The sequence below is a fragment of the Astatotilapia calliptera genome, chromosome 5, assembly GCF_900246225.1.
Source record: "Astatotilapia calliptera chromosome 5, fAstCal1.2, whole genome shotgun sequence".
NCBI lineage: Eukaryota > Metazoa > Chordata > Actinopteri > Cichliformes > Cichlidae > Astatotilapia > Astatotilapia calliptera.
In genome coordinates this window covers 3,573,419-3,589,433 of record NC_039306.1, presented here as the reverse complement: position 1 = coordinate 3,589,433, position 16,015 = coordinate 3,573,419, and the positions used below count along the sequence as shown (strand labels likewise).

The 16,015-nt window shown below is 40.5% G+C and overlaps 1 protein-coding gene across 1 annotated transcript; it reads right to left on the bottom strand.

Annotated features, from left to right (window-relative positions):
- Positions 1 to 4,133: 4,133 nt before the first annotated feature.
- On the bottom strand, positions 4,134 to 6,581 carry LOC113021633 (CMRF35-like molecule 8). Its single transcript, XM_026166334.1, has 5 exons — positions 6,297 to 6,581; positions 5,764 to 5,859; positions 5,352 to 5,426; positions 5,066 to 5,121; positions 4,134 to 4,657 (listed from the first exon to the last, which is right to left on the bottom strand). The coding sequence occupies exons 1-5, from the start codon at positions 6,451 to 6,453 to the stop codon at positions 4,358 to 4,360; spliced, it is 684 nt and encodes a 227-aa protein (XP_026022119.1). The 5' UTR covers positions 6,454 to 6,581; the 3' UTR covers positions 4,134 to 4,357.
- Positions 6,582 to 16,015: the final 9,434 nt, after the last annotated feature.

The following is a 16,015-nucleotide window of genomic DNA, read 5'->3' as shown; positions in this document are numbered from 1 at the left end:
GCCAGAGCAATACATAAACACATACTGAACATGCTTAAAGGCAACGTACAAGTAAAAAGGGAATAGAAAAAAATGTGTTAAAGGTAACATTAAGCTGTGGAGACCATGACCATGGTCTCTATCTTCTGCCATAAAGTTGAGAGGTTTAACACAGGAGTCTATTTGGAGAAAACCTGAATTAGTCATTAGAGGAGCTGCAGCTTTTGGTACTTGTGTTGGCTTAACTTTTCAGCCTCACTCACACACACACACACACACACACACACACACACACACACACACACACACACACACACACACACACGCACACTTTTTTTATAAATCCACATGCAGCCAGTTGTGTATAAGTTGGCATAAGTGATTACTTATACCTAGAGCTGGGTGGTTAGCTTGCTACCAAGATGCTGATGATGAACAACAAGCTTAAAATAAAATGTTTTGTTGAAAAAAACGCAAAAGCTGACAGTTTGTCTTCGAGGAGCTTCAGCAGAACACAAAACGCCTGCTGTGGGCCGTGCTAATTATCATCAGAAATACTGTTATAGTATATTAAATATTTCAGTTGTATTAATCTTCCTTGAGTATCATTCTCAATGTGACATTAGCAAACAAAACATCTTTATTTCTTCTGTAAAGTTGAGTGTTTTAACACAGACGTCTTTGGTGACCAATCTCTATCTAGACAACGTCAGGTGGTCATTAGAGGAACTGCAGTTTTTGGTTCTTCATCACTGGCTTGAATTTATGCAGCGTAGAGCAAATGTGATTTGAATGTTGCATGACATAGATGAATATGAGTAGTCATGCATTCAGATTTTATGAATGCACAGCGACATACTAACATAACACATAACAACAAAACAGATTTTTCTTCATGATCCATTGCTCCTTTTCCCCCAGTCAGTAAGAGTAAATAAAGATGTCAACTCAATAACAGTTTAATAACAGCTTAGCTGACTTGTTGTAGCACGATTTGTTTGAAGTGACTTGAAACAGTAACAACACCATCACATACAAACAGGGAGCCACAGCAGGAATGACCCTGTCATGAATTTGTGGTTCAAAAGCAAAAAACCAAATGACATTCATCTTAAAAAATCTATTATGTAAAGCAGAGGTGTCAAAAAGAAATATGAAGAAGCATACGCTCACTTAATCCCACCCTGTCCAACTAAAATCAATCAATCAATCAATCAATCAATCAATCAATCTATCTATCTATCTATCTATCTATCTATCTATCTATCTATCTATCTATTAGGGGTGCAACAATACTCGTATCGATATTGAACCGTTCGATACAGTGCTTTCGGTTCGGTACGCATATGTATCGAACAATGCAATTTTTTTTATTTATTTTATCAACTTTTCTTCTGACAATGCTGTCTGTGTTGAGCGCTCAGTGGATCTGCGTTCGACTACTTCGCCTAGGCTGCACTGTCAAGTGCAGATCCACTGAGCGCAGCGCAAACTAGCAAGACAGACCATCATCTCACGACCCAACCAGAAACCGTCGATTACTGCGGAAGTGCGTGCACTTCTGAGGACCCGAGACTCTGCCTTCAAAGCGGGAGATAAGGTGGCGCTTAGAAGAGCTAGGGCCGAACTTTCTCGGGCCATCAGAGAGGCGAAGCGTGTATACGTCCAGAGAATCCACAACCACTTCAAGGACAGCGGCGACACACGGTGCATGTGGCAGGGCTTACAAGTCATCACTAACTACAGGATGACATCACCTGCCTGTGACGGTGACGGCTCCCTCCCAGATGCACTGAACAGCTTCTACGCTCGGTTCGACAGGCAGAACGACGTGGCGGCGAGGAAGTCCACCTCTCCTCCGAACGACCAGGTAAAGCTGCTGGACCAGACAACATCCCAGGCAGAGTGCTCAGAGAATGTGCTGAACAGCTGGCAGATGTTCTCACCGACATCTTCAACATCTCTCTGAGCAGTGCTGTCGTTCCCACGTGCTTCAAGGCCACCACCATCGTCCCCGTGCCCAAGAAGTCTTCTGTGTCCTGTCTCAACGACTACCGTCCTGTTGCACTTACACCCACCATCATAAAGTGCTTCGAGCGGCTCGTCATGAGACACATCAAGACCCTGCTGCCCCCCTCACTGGACCCACTGCAATTTGCATACTGCCATAACCACTCAATGGACGACGCCATCTCTACTGCACTCCATCTTGCCCTCACACACTTGGAAAAGAAGGATACACATGTTCGAATGCTGTACATAGATTTCAGCTCAGCATTCAACACGATCATCCCCCAACAACTGATCGGAAAGCTGAGCCTGTTGGGCCTGAACACCTCCCTCTGCAACTGGATCCTGGACTTTCTGACCGGAAGGCCTCAGTCAGTACGGATCGGGAACTGCACCTCCAGCACCACCACACTGAGCACTGGGGCCCCACAAGGCTGTGTGCTCAGTCCTCTGCTGTTCACACTGCTGACTCATGACTGTGTAGCAACACACAGTTCGAATTACATCATTAAGTTCGCTGATGACACGGCCGTGGTGGGTCTCATTAGCAAGAACGACGAGTCAGCGTACAGAGAGGAAGTGCAGAGACTAACGGACTGGTGTAAAGACAACAATCTGTCTCTGAATGTTGACAAGACAAAAGAGATGGTTGTTGACTTTAGGAAGACACGAGGCGACCACTCACCGCTGAGCATCAACGGCTCCTCTGTGAAGATCGTCGACAGCAACAAATTCCTGGGTGTCCACCTGGAGAAGGACCTCGGCTGGTCCCTCAACACCAGCTCCCTGCACAAGAAAGCCCAACAGCGTCTCTTCTTTCTGAGAAGACTGAGAAGGGCCCAGCTTCCACCACCAATCCTGACAACCTTCTATAGAGGAACTATCGAGAGTATCCTGAGTGGCTGTATCAATGTCTGGTTTGGGAACTGTGCCGCAAGACCCTACAGCGGATAGTGGGAACAGTAGAGAAGATCATCGGGGTCTCTCTCCCCTCTATTGAGGACATCTACACTACACGCTGTATTCGCAAAGCCACCAGCATTGTGGCTGATCGGACACACCCCTCTCACACACTCTTCACACTCCTGCCATCTGTGTTGGGTCCGTCTAGCACAGGCCCACCGCTGGAACGAGACAATTAAAAAACACAGCAAAAGCATTGAACACCAAGTAGGCAAAGTTCTTCTTGTTACTCATGCATGAGGGAGACCTGCCTGGAGCCAAGTGTCGTTCCACCACTTGACCTCCGTCAGACTCTCAGCCAGGTTCCCCATAGCACTCCTTTTATTGTGGTTACATGAATATGCATAGGGTCATTAACATATAACATCTTACATAGGTATACATGTGAACAAAGAATACTGTGTGTGTGTGTGTGTGTGTGTGTGTGGGGGGGGGTGTGGGGGGGGTCAGAGTGTGACCCCATAAACAACTTCCCTTAACCTGCTGGTCTGGAAAATCCAACAGTTCATCTATATGTAAAAGGCACTTAGACTCAACTACGTTAATCCTACCATAAAACAATAAAACAAGGTACGACCTCTTCCCATGCTCCCAGGATGTAGGTGTGCATTCCAGTGTGGAATACACACCAAGCCTTTGCAGCCTGCTAAAGATCACACATCCTATCACTACACAATTGATTATACACCTCTAAGCATATATGGTTAAATATTTCTAAGCATAAATTACAATCAACAATACAAAACCTAAAAATCTGGAAAAAGGTACCGAAGCATTCGGGCACACACATCCAGACTGTGCAACAGCTTTTTTCCACAAGCCATCCGTCTCCTCAACAAAAAGGGACTGGACTGATAAACACACACACACACACACACACACACACACACACACACTCATACACAAATACACACACACAACATTATCACTCAGCTTAACTACCTCAAGCATTGAGTCTAGACTGACTAATCAAAATAATAATTAAAAAGTCATGAACATTTTTTTGTATCAAAAAAATATCGAACCGTGACACCAAAGTATCGAACCGAACCATGAATTTTGTGTATTGTTGCACCCCTACTATCTATCTATCTATCTATCTATCTATCTATCTATCTATCTATCTATCTATCTATCTATCTATCTATCTATCTATCTATCTATCTATCTATCTATCTCCTCGTGGTTATACGCGGTTTTTGCAGCTACATAGTTTTACAGTTTGTTTTACTAACTCTTCATTCTGAACCAAATTTTCAACATCCTAAGACAAGTTGCTGAACCCCTGAGTCATATTTAACGTTATTTAATCATAACATCACATTAACACATTTTCACTAAAACTAATTCTACAAGTTGGATGTATAATGCTGAAATCATCTAGAAATTTCTGACAGAGCTGATCTTATTTTCGTATTTGCTCTAGCTCATTGACTGCTGAGTAGAGATTCTCCTCTGCTGGTCTGGATGCTTGAGTGATGGTTGAGTTATCTGGACGTTTTCTGAAATCCACAGTAGAATATTCACAGGCAGACGTGCTGGGATTCACTTCCTCACCACCAGCTTCCCGAGAGTGGCTCTGAAAGTTGATGGTAGAGTAATGTACTGAGGTGACATCTGTGTGCATGCCGGCAGTGACATAAATCGAATCCACTGCATTTCCTGGCGTCTGGAGGCGCTCCTGGATTTCCTCATAGGCAGAGTCCTGCAATTGAATGCGATGAAAAATTAAGTTAAAAAACAACACATAGCATCCGAAAAATTAACAATATACATGCAAATTATACTCAGAATATATATATATATATATTAAAAATTATTATGTCATTTAGCAAATTCAAACTGTAGTTTAAATATTTTCTGAAATTATTCTCAAAGAAGTTCAGTTGTGATGTGTTGAGTTGCTGTTATTAATTTAATTGTCATTCAGATGTATTAAAGCATTTTTTTCTTTCTTGCAATAATGTGAAAAACATTTGAAGCTTTACAAGAGACGCCTGACTAGAACACTTTTGTAAGCCGACATCTGCGTGTGTGCAGCTCTGTTCAATTATCCATGATTGCTGGGTCAGACTCTGTGCACCAGTTATATTAAAGACATTTTCACACTAACCTCTTTGACGTGCTGCAGCGATGCACTAATTCCTTTGTTTTTTGTACATGAAACTCCTGGCAGAAACAAGTAAGAAAAATTAGGGAACAAGCAAAATCACATGTTGAGTATTTTCTAGTAATTTGGTTTTGTTCAGTGTGATTTAAATAGAAATTTTCAAACCATTATTAACTTGAAATTTTAGCAGTAGACATTACAAATAGAGAAGTACATGGGTGTGTTTATGTGGGTAAAAATAGCCTGTATATAGTTGTGTTTCATGATGTGCAATAATGCATGTTCTCACGTTTGTAAATAAGGAAGAAACCGATCAGAAACACAGCCACGCCAATGATCACAGCAGTGGTAATCCCAAAGATGACTGCAACACAAAACCAGAATAAACATTTCCATCATAAACGTCTCAAACTGTCTTTGTTGAACAATTGAAAGAAAATAGTATAAAAACAATGTGAATGTTTTATACGTGTGACCATCTTGAAACTTCCCCATTTCTTATGAACAGCAGAATTTTCAGGGTGTATCACACATCTCACAACGACTCGCAGCAGAGCCTTTGGTTCATGTTACATATGATAGAATTCATAAATTAAATGTAAAACACGCACATGTATCATAACTTTATGTCCTGAGGAAATAAATGAGTTTTACAGATGTTAAAAGGTAAAACTAAACAACGTGGACATCTTCAGACTTACCATCTGTCTCCAGCTCTACTGTCACACCATGACTCTCAGCAGTTGTGGTGGTTGTTGTAGTTAAAGGGGTAGCGGATGAAGGTGGTGCTGGTTGTACTGAAAGCAAAAAATAAAAAATATCTGTTGAAGTTTGCAAATTAAAAGTGTTTTTTCTTGTGTTTGTTATTTTGATTTCTTCTTGTGTTGTGATCTCTGGTGGGATGGTTTTGTTAATAAATTGACACTCTTGCTTAAATGTCACAGCTTTTTAAAAATTCATCTTGGTAATTTTTTAAAACGTTGTGCTTTGTTGCTGAGAGTAAAAAACAGTTATTATTATTATTTTCCTATCTTAAAGCTCAAACAGCTTCCTGTCATATAAAACTTTTGTATGTTACTATGTTTGTGTAAGTAAGCAGTTTAAGGGTTCATACAGTTTATTTCTAGTTATTATGAATAATGTATAATAAAATAGGTAAAAAAAACATATGTCTGTCTTGTGCTTAATGACCACGGGTCAGATGACAGCCACAGAATAAAACAGCACGTCTCACCTGTCAGGGACAGTCTGTTGAAGAACTTGTTGCTGCGTTGTTGTTTTGTTTCCGCTCCACACCAGTACGTCCCACTGTCTGCTGATGTTACTTCTCTCACTGTTATCGTGATGTTTTTCTCTTTTATGTTATCAGTCATGAAAAACCTGTTGTTCATACCAGGCTGGCTGGTGTTTATGAGAGCTTGACATATGGATGGATCTTCTCCCTTACAGATGAACTTTGTTGTTGAGGAGACAGTCTGGTCGTATTTACACCAGTAAGTGAAGTTCTGTCCAACAACTGGGCTTCTTTTGAAATTTTTAATCTCTAAAGAAAGAATTTGCCAGCAGACAGTATTTTAGTTGTGCCATTTCCTAAAATTTAGACCTCGGGGGCTGAACATGTGAATTTACTCACCTTCGACTTTCAATTTTACTTTTGTTAGTGCGACATGATGATTGTTCTCAGTGAACTTTACTCCACACCAGTAGGCACCCTTGTCCTCACTGGACACATTACTGATGGAGACACTGTATGTGTTTGTGTGAAAGGATATTCTGTCTGATAAAATGTTGTTACAGACAGAAGATTTCTCTTTGCAGAAAAACCACAACTCAGGTTTATTTTCAGGATGATCGCATCTGATGGTGGTTTTAGCTGTTTTGTATGCAGTTTGATTGAATTGCTTTGGACAGCCATTTTCTTCTGCAAAGAAAACAACAAAGAAAAACGTAAACAATTCTAACAAAATGGTTGTAGGAAATGAGTAAGTAAGTAAATAAAATGTCTCTAAAAAAATAAATAGTGCATTAATAATAAGTGTAATTTCTTGAATTGGCAGATAAAATTTTTACTTTTGGAAGCTTTTTTGTTTGTCTTTTTCATTGTTGATGGTTCTTATAAAAATATTGTTTTATACAGTAAAAACAAACAAACAACAAATAAAAACACTTGAATTTTAAAGCGAGTCTCTTACCAAGTTTAAATTGCAGTTTTTTTTTGTCATCATTCTTTTTGGGGTCCTTGTTCTCATCTTGTTTGAGGATTACTCTGAGAGTCTTTTTTTCAGTTTTTGAGCTACGATCAGCTACATGGACCATTTGACATTTTCCAGGTGTTTTTTGACAGTTGCAGGTGAATTCGGTCCATTCTGATGTGAATCTCTTCGTTTCTGACTCACAATCTAAAGACAAACACTCACATCATGTCAGTCATTGTAAGATAATCACAGGGGTTGATGCAATCATCTTAAAGACATCATCATCATCAATCATCTTTTTTTTATATAAATGTAACAAAAAAAAAATCCAGAATATAAATACTAAACGTTTCTTCTATTTCTGGTCATATGAGTTGCGTGAGTTCTGGGCCGTGCACTGTTACGCGAGTTGATCACACCCAAAGTATCTTTCTTTATTTAGAATTATTGACCCTACATTGGCAATCAAGACAAGCAGTGACACAAAGCTGTTTAACAGCTTAAAGTAACAATTTGGTTACTTTGGTTTGTTACTATAATTTAAAAGAACTGAAAATAGCTTCTAAATTATAGTAATAAACTTAGTGCATTTAAATCCAGAACAGAAAGCTGCTGCGTGAATTAAAATATTTATCAATATCAAAACTCAATCATTACGAAACTGGAGAATCTGATTGATTATACTCGAGTATTTCATCAGTTTCTGCTGCAGTCTTGTGGTGTTTAAAGCTCTGAGAGTAAAGACTAAAGATAAAAACAGAGTCGAAGCAGAAGAGGCTTGGCCTGCAGGCAAATTCCACAGAAGGAGGATCGTATATTAATGGTAATTGTTCGAGGCAATGATGTAAAAGAGATTAAAAATGCATAACATAACAATTTACAACATAGTTATTATTATTGCATCATATGTATTCTGATCTCCTCACCTGATATAAGTAGGAGGATGAGCATTAGCAGTAACTTCATCGTGTTGGTTTGGGTTTGAAGGCTTATTTATCTGCAGTTAGTTTGTCTCTCCGGTCTGTTGGTCAAAATTTAGTCTTCTGACTTTCTGTCTGTACTTCCCCTTTGCACTTTCTAAGCATACACTCCTCCTCTTATACATTACATCTTTTAGCACCAAACAGGAAATAAGTGGTCTGTGAAACAGAACCACTCTTGACATGCAATAGTTTTCCAATAGTTAGACACAATTTGCAAATATTATTGAATCTTTTTGCAAAACTCTAACCACTCTCCCACAGTGAAGCATATTTTCCCCAATGATTTACATGTGGTGAATAATTCTAAAGACAGAAGGCAGAAGTAAGGCAGGAGCACAAAAAGCCCCTCTTCTTTGGAACCAGCTCCCAGTTTGGATTTGCAAGACAGTTTTATGACCCAGGTTATAATTTTGTGCATTTCTTTCACTGCTCCACACCTCAGGGTGGTGGTGTTCATTTGTTCTTCTGTGTTATCAGTAGCGGTTTTTGATACGGGCGACACGGGCGGTTGCCCGGGGCGGCATCGTGGCGGGGGGCGGCATCATGGTCATCGGCAAAATAAAAAATTGCTCGTACTTATGCTGCTCCAACATCAGCCAGCGCATATTGGGAATGGCATAGGCACCGATCGGTTTTCTGTCGCCCATTTGCTGGGAGTAAGGGCGCCCTCCGTTTGTGAGGTGCGCCTGCGGCTTGCTGCACAGAGAGGAGAGGGCGGGGCGGCGGGGGCAGCGTCTAATAACCAACTCGCCAAATAAAACAAAAATAAAAACAAAACAACAAACACGAAAACACCAGACATCATGATACAGACTTATAATTTGCACCGATGTTTTCTCGAAATTCTATACACGAAAAGTGAGCGCAAGAGCCCTCGGTGCGCGTGCTCGCTGCTGAAGTCACAGTAAACTTTATTGTCATCTCTGCTACATACAATCCAGTATATAGAGAGACGAGACGACGAGGCTCCAGTTACAGCAGTGCAAGTAAACAAACAATAAATATAAGAAGCGTAAGAAAATAAATATACACTTTAGGACTCGGGGTAAAGGCATCAATAACAATTTAAAATTTATAATTTACAGTTTGATGATTTAAAGTCTCACACAGGGGAGGGGGGGCGGCTGCTTCCAAATAGAGCAAATTTCATTTATAATGATGTAAATCCAAGCCCATTATGTATTCATGATTTGAATCCTGGGTTGTGTGAACTCCCAGAAATACACCTTAGACAAAGTGAATCTGTGAACTAAGCTGTAGGTGTCATGGATCGCTGTGTGGCAAGCAGGAGGAGGACCCAAATGCATAACTCACAGACACGGGGATGAACTCGAGAAACACAGCTTTAATGCTGGCACGGCAGAACACAGGAAATACAAAACTAAACTGGGGAAAAGTAAACTAACACTCGCAGGTAGACACAGGAAGATCCACACAACATGAGGGAGAACGCGACGCCGAACAGAGGGAGACGCAGACAGAAATACACAGAGGGTTAACGAGGAAAGTGGGAACACACGGGGAACACAGCTGACACAGATAACCATAACGAGACAGGGCGGGGTGAACATAACACTGACGGGAGACAGGCAGAGTCAAACAGGAAGTACAGAGGTTCAAACAGGAGGAGAGAGAGCACGGGGAAAAACACAGACATAACGGGCTGAGGAAGACATGGAATAAAACACGAGGGCTCACAGTTACACAGGGGCACACAGGAGGTAACCAAATAAGGAACATCTTAACAGAAGAACCTAGGAACCAAGGCATGACTAGGGGATGAAATACAAAACATACAAAAACCGAGAATACCGGGCCCACATGGCCCGGGTCCATGACAGTAGGTCTATTAGGTTATGTTGTGGTGAAACTGGAGTTGGGGGACTTGTGTTCATACTGGAGTGCGAAATTAAAACCAATGGAAGATGGACAAGACAAGTTCAAAGTCATCAGGTGCTCAGTTTAGAAAAAAGAGAAAAGAAGAGGAGGAGAAACGAGCAAAAGATGCAAGCAGATGTGTCAATGGATAATGGCAGCTCATCCTGAAACAATCAGAATCAGAATACTTTAATATTAATCCCTAAATAATGTGCGTTACAGTTGCGCCAAGAAGAAATGGTAAATATAGCAACAGTAACAGACTAAACTCCAAACATTATGATTTTAATATTAATTAGTCCTTGTCAATTGTTGATTTGTCCTGTTCTCATTCTATGATGTATTATGATGGCTGTTTGGTAGCCGTTTGCATACAATGCATACACATATGTACTTCATGTGTGTGTGTGGTTCCGACAACAGTTTTATGTTAATGTACAATCCAGGGAGCCAAACAGGCTAGGACCGCCACTGTGTGTTATGATTGCTTAAGCTCCAGCTGGCTGCTGACCATTTGTTAGAAACCGAAGAAGTTCATGAAGTCATTACTAGTTAACGTTAAAGGGATGGTTGGCTCAAAAGAGCTCTGACTTTTTGTCAGCCTGGCTACAGTGCTGAAGAGAAACCTGGGGTGGTTCTTATTTTCTTCAATCAGTGATGAATAGTAAGATGTTCTGGCTTTGCGGAGGGCTTTCTTATAAAGCAGCAAACTATTTCTCCAGGCTAAATGATGATCCTCTAAATTTGTGACACGCCATTTCCTCTCCAGATTACGATCATCTGCTTTAGGGTACGTGTTTCAGAATTATACCACAGAGTCATGTACTTCTGATTAGAGACCTTAGTTTTCACAGGAGCTACAGTATCCAGAGTCGTACGTAGTGAGGAGGTGAAATTATTAACAAGATAATCGACCTCTGTTGGGGTAGCGTTCAGATAGCTGCTCTGCTCTGTGTTGGTACAGGGCATTGAAGATGATAACAGTGGGTGGATTATATTCTTAAACTTACTTACAGCGCTTTCAGAAAGACATCTACTGTGATAAAGTCTACTCTCCACCGCTGTGTAATCAATTATTGTAAAAGTAAATGTTATCAGGAAATGATCAGACAGGAGAGGGTTTTCAGGAAACACTGTTAAATGTTCAGTTTCTATGCCATATGTTAAAACAAGATCTAGAGTGTGATTAAAGTGGTGGGTGGGTTCTTTTACATTTTGAGAGGAACCAATTGAGTCTAATAACATATTAAAGGCCATGTTGAGGCTGTCATTTTTAGCATCTACATGGATGTTAAAATCACCCACAATAATTATTTTATCTGAGCTCAGAACTAAATCAGATATAAAGTCTGAGACATCAGACAGAAACTCTGTGTAAGGCCCAGGTGGACGATAGATGATAACAAGTAAGACTGGTTTCTGAGGCTAAGCTTTCAGGCTTTCAAGTGAATTAAAAGTCTGTCTTGGTCTTTCATTAATTAATAGGCTGGTGTGAAAAATTGCTGCCACACCTCCCCCTCGGCCTGTGCTTCGAGGTTTCTGGTAGTTAGAATGACTCGGGGGTGTTGATTCATTTAAACTAACATAATCATCCTGCTGCAACCAGGTTTCTGTAAGGCAGAGTAAATCGATTTGTTGATCAATTATTAAGTCATGTACTAACAGAGACTTGGAGGAGAGAGACCTAATATTTAATAATCCACATTTAACTGTTTTTTTATTCTTTGGTTCAGATGTGGATACTGTATTGTTCTTTCTTTGTAATTGTTTATGTTTAAGTTGTTTGTTGCTGGTTTTTAGTTTGTTTTTTGTCTGTTTGGGAGCTGACACAGTATCTATGGAGATGGGTTTTTGGGGGGGTAGCAGGAGGAGAGATGCTGCAGAGAGGCGTGTAAGACTGCAACTCTGCTTCCTGGTCCCAACTCTGGATAGTCATATTTTGGGGGGTTTAATAAATTTGTCCATTTTTCTAGAAATGAGAGCTGCTCCATCCAAAGTGGGATGGATGCGGTCTCTCCTAACAAGACCAGGTTCCCTCCAGAAGGTTTGCCAATTATCTATGAAGCCCACATCGTTTCTGGGACACCACTCAGACAGCCAGCAATTTAAGAAGAATATCCGTCTAACATGTCACTCCTGGTCTGATTGGGGAGGGGACCAGAGAAAACTACAGAGTCCAACATTGTTTTGGCAAAGTTGCACACCGATTCAATATTGATTTTAGTGACCTCCGATTGGCGTAACCGGGTGTCATTACTGCCGACGTGAATTATGATTTTACTGAATTTACGTTTACCCTTAGCCAGCAGTTTTAAATTTCCTTCAATGTCGCCTGCTCTGGCCCCTGGAAGACAATTGACTATGGTTGCTGGTGTCTCTAGCTTCACATGTCTGAGAACAGAATCACCAATTACCAGAGTTTGACCCCCGGCGGGTGTGTCGCCGAGTGGGGAAAAACGGTTAGACACATGAACGGGTTGGTGGTGTACCTGGGGCTTCTGTTTAGGACTATGCTTCCTCCTCACCGTCACCCACCCTCTTTCCCCAGCTGCTTGGCGTCTGCCGGGGAACAGCTAGCGGGGCCTATGCTATCTTCGGCTGCACCAGCTACAGGGGCCTGGCTAGCTATGGGTGAATGAAGAGTGCGAAGCCGAGTCTCCAATTCAGTAATCCTGGCCTCCAGAGCTGCAAATATGCTACATTTGTTACAGATATCATTATTGCTAAAGGAGGCCGAGGAGTAACTAAACATCTGACACAATGAGCAGGAAAGTGCAGAAAGGACAGGTGAAGTAGCCATGGTGCTAACGAGTTGGCTACGAGCTAGGCTAAGCTAGCGAAACAGTACAGAGAAAGTGAGTGAATACTTTGGCTATAAATTAGGTAGTGAGTACACAGAAAGTGTGCTTCGGATGAAGCACGTGAAGATTATACTATGAAAAAGAATGTATTTAAAAGTTGTTAATTAAATTGCTAAGCAAATAAGCTACTCAGAAACACCACTGTGTTTGAGCAGGAACAGGAAGTGATACTCTACCGCAGAGCGAGCAAACAACAAGTGACAGCACCACCAAGAGTTATTAATCTCTGTTTCTCTTCCACAGCATGTCTTTATCCTGTTTTCCTTCTCTCACCCCAACTGGTCATAGCAGATGGCCCCGCCCCTCCCTGAGCCTGGTTCTGCTGGAGGTTTCTTCCTGTTAACTCATTCACTGCCATTGACGTCTATAGACGTCAATTGAAAAACTTACGTTGACTGCCATTGACGTCTATAGACGTCAATTAAGTTTTTCAATGGGAGGGGCCAGAATACAACCTCGGGCAGCTTGTCAGTGAATTTTATTTTTTCATATATTTGTAAATAAATTGTTTTGATAAAACATAACCTTTCTCAGTGTTATTTCTGTTTTATAGAAGTGAAAAACTATTTTATATGTTAGAGGTGTCACAAAGCAAGAAATATTAGTGTCAAAGGCACTTTTCTGCTTGAAATGTATTTTTCACAAAAAGCTCGTTTTCTCCCTTTTTTTGGTCAAAACAGGCATTTTTGGTGGAACCCACCTCTCTTCTACAGCTGATTACTAAAGAATGGAAAATGGTAGAAACAAGCTTTTTTTTTGGATGAAAGAAGAGAGTCTGTTCTTCATTTTGGTAGGTTCAGCGTTTATATGATCATAACACACAGTTTTCTGTGGCTCTTCAAAAATGAGTAAAAATGCTCAAAAAGCCTGGCAGTGGGGAGTTGCCTGATTTGAAAATGGCTGGCAGTGAATGAGTTAAAAGGGAGTTTTTCCTTCCCACTGTCGCCAAAGTGCTTGCTCATAGGGGGTCACATGATTGTTGGGTTTTTCTCTGTATCTATAATTGTACAATAATAGAAGGACTATTGTACAATACAATATTGTATCTACTGTGCAATATAAAGTGCCTTGAGGTGACTGCTGCTGTGATTTGTGTTCCTGGTAGACTAATGCTTAAAATAAAACTTCCTTCACTGTCCCCACTTCCTAAACACAATACAAACAAACTTTGTAACTTAAGAGGTAATGTATTATTATTTGCCTTGAACATAATTAATAATGTCTGTAATTTCACCAAATCTTCTAATTTCAGCAATTTCAATTTTATAAACAGTTCATTTGTATGATCTCTGTATTTAACATTATGAACCATTCGTACCGCTTTCTTCTGAAACAAGTATAAAGGTTTTATATTACTTATATATGTATTCCCCCACACTTCAACACAATAATTGAGATTGGGGGAAATTAGTGAGAAATATAAAATACGCATTGCCTTATAATCTAGTATCTCTGACATTACTCGAAATATAAATATTTTTAACCATCTTTTTTCTAACATGTTCAATATGACATTTCCATCTTAATTCATCATCCAATATTACCACCCCCCAAAATGAAGTTCAGTAACTCTGGTGACAGCATAATTACTGAATGGGTTTCAGCTGCCCTGCACAGATCTTAAATGCTGATCAGTGGTAACGGCAGGAAGCTACGAGTTTTTCTAATTACTGTGGAACATGGCAACAGCAGTGGTGACAATACACAGGCACGTGAACTACATGATGTATTCCTGTTTTTTCTTTTTAAAGCAACTTCACATTTAGGCTACATAAGAAAGTAGGATGTGACATTAAACCCAGCACAATACACAGAAGCAAAGAAAAAGGAAAACACAACATGAAATGTAAATATGAACAATGGCTTTCATGACCATTTAAAACATGCATTATTATAAAATATTTTTTGTAGCAAATCTTGGCCTCTGTGACACAAACGTACACTTAGATGATGATTGTATATGAATGTTAGACAGAAAACGCTTTGAGTATTCAGAAAGAGTAGGTGCTATATAAGAACCAGACCATTTATCATTACCATTTAACTGCCCACTCCAGATACTGTCCCTCCCTCTGTCCACCTGCACAGTTCTGCAGGTTGAACATAAGCTGCTGAAATTCCTGGCCTCGGGCAAAGTATTCAGGCCAAGCAACTTTTCCTTGAGCTTGGGTCTTACTCTAAGTTTTCCTTAAGTAGGTCCAACACACAGTCTCCTGCCAAACAACAATTCAAAGTAAGAAAGATTCAGTGGAGGCCCAATTACATTAATCCTGGTGGATGAACTTATAAATCGTGGACTTTAAAGTCTAATTTCGGTGCTCCTGGAGGTGGTACACACTAGTCCGAATAATTTGTACAGCTCTTTAAAATGCGAGGTCGGATTTAAGTTAAGACTGAATGAGCGACAGGTCAATGAACACCAGAGGGAGGAGAGCAGGGATGTTGGAGTTAAGGAGTTAGCCAAGGTGTGTAAGGCTTTTGAGCGGGGTTTTTCTGCAGAGCACTGGAGCGTTATCAGGAGCAAGAAATCCTTCCATGGCGAGTATCGCTTTGCCATCATCTTTGCTTATATTCAGCAGCAGTTAACCAGCTGGCACATTATAAACTGCCCAGATTTGTTTGTAATTTCATGTTAATCTATGGATATTAATGAGTACAACATTTGTTTACATTAAATAACCTCAAAAATGACTAAGTGGCAGAGCTGTCCTTATGTCTATTATTGCTCAGGCTCATTGACTGCTGAGTGGTGTTTCTGCTCTGTTGGTCTGGATGGTTGAGAGACAGTTGGTTGGTTGGAAATTTGCTTAATTTAAGATTGTAATATATATTTACAGGCAGAGGAGCCGGGTTTCAGTGCTCACTACCAGAGCAGCTTTGAAAGTTGATGCTAGCATAATGTGGTGAGGCAGCAACACCTGTGGGAATGCTGGGAATGACACAAATTGAGTTTGCTGCATCTTCTGGCTGCTGGAGGCGCTCCTGTATCTCCTTGGACACACAGTCCTTCAACAAGAGAACGAAAAATGTTGTTGA

Coding starts and splice junctions, on each gene's coding strand:
- LOC113021633 (XM_026166334.1), bottom strand. CDS start 6,453: ATGAACAACAGGTTTTTCATGACTGATAACATAAAAGAGAAAAACATC. Junction 5,860..6,296: donor CAACAGACTGTCCCTGACAG/GTGAGACGTGCT, acceptor TTTTGCTTTCAG/TACAACCAGCACCACCTTCA. Junction 4,658..5,065: donor CGCTGCAGCACGTCAAAGAG/GTTAGTGTGAAA, acceptor ATTCAATTGCAG/GACTCTGCCTATGAGGAAAT.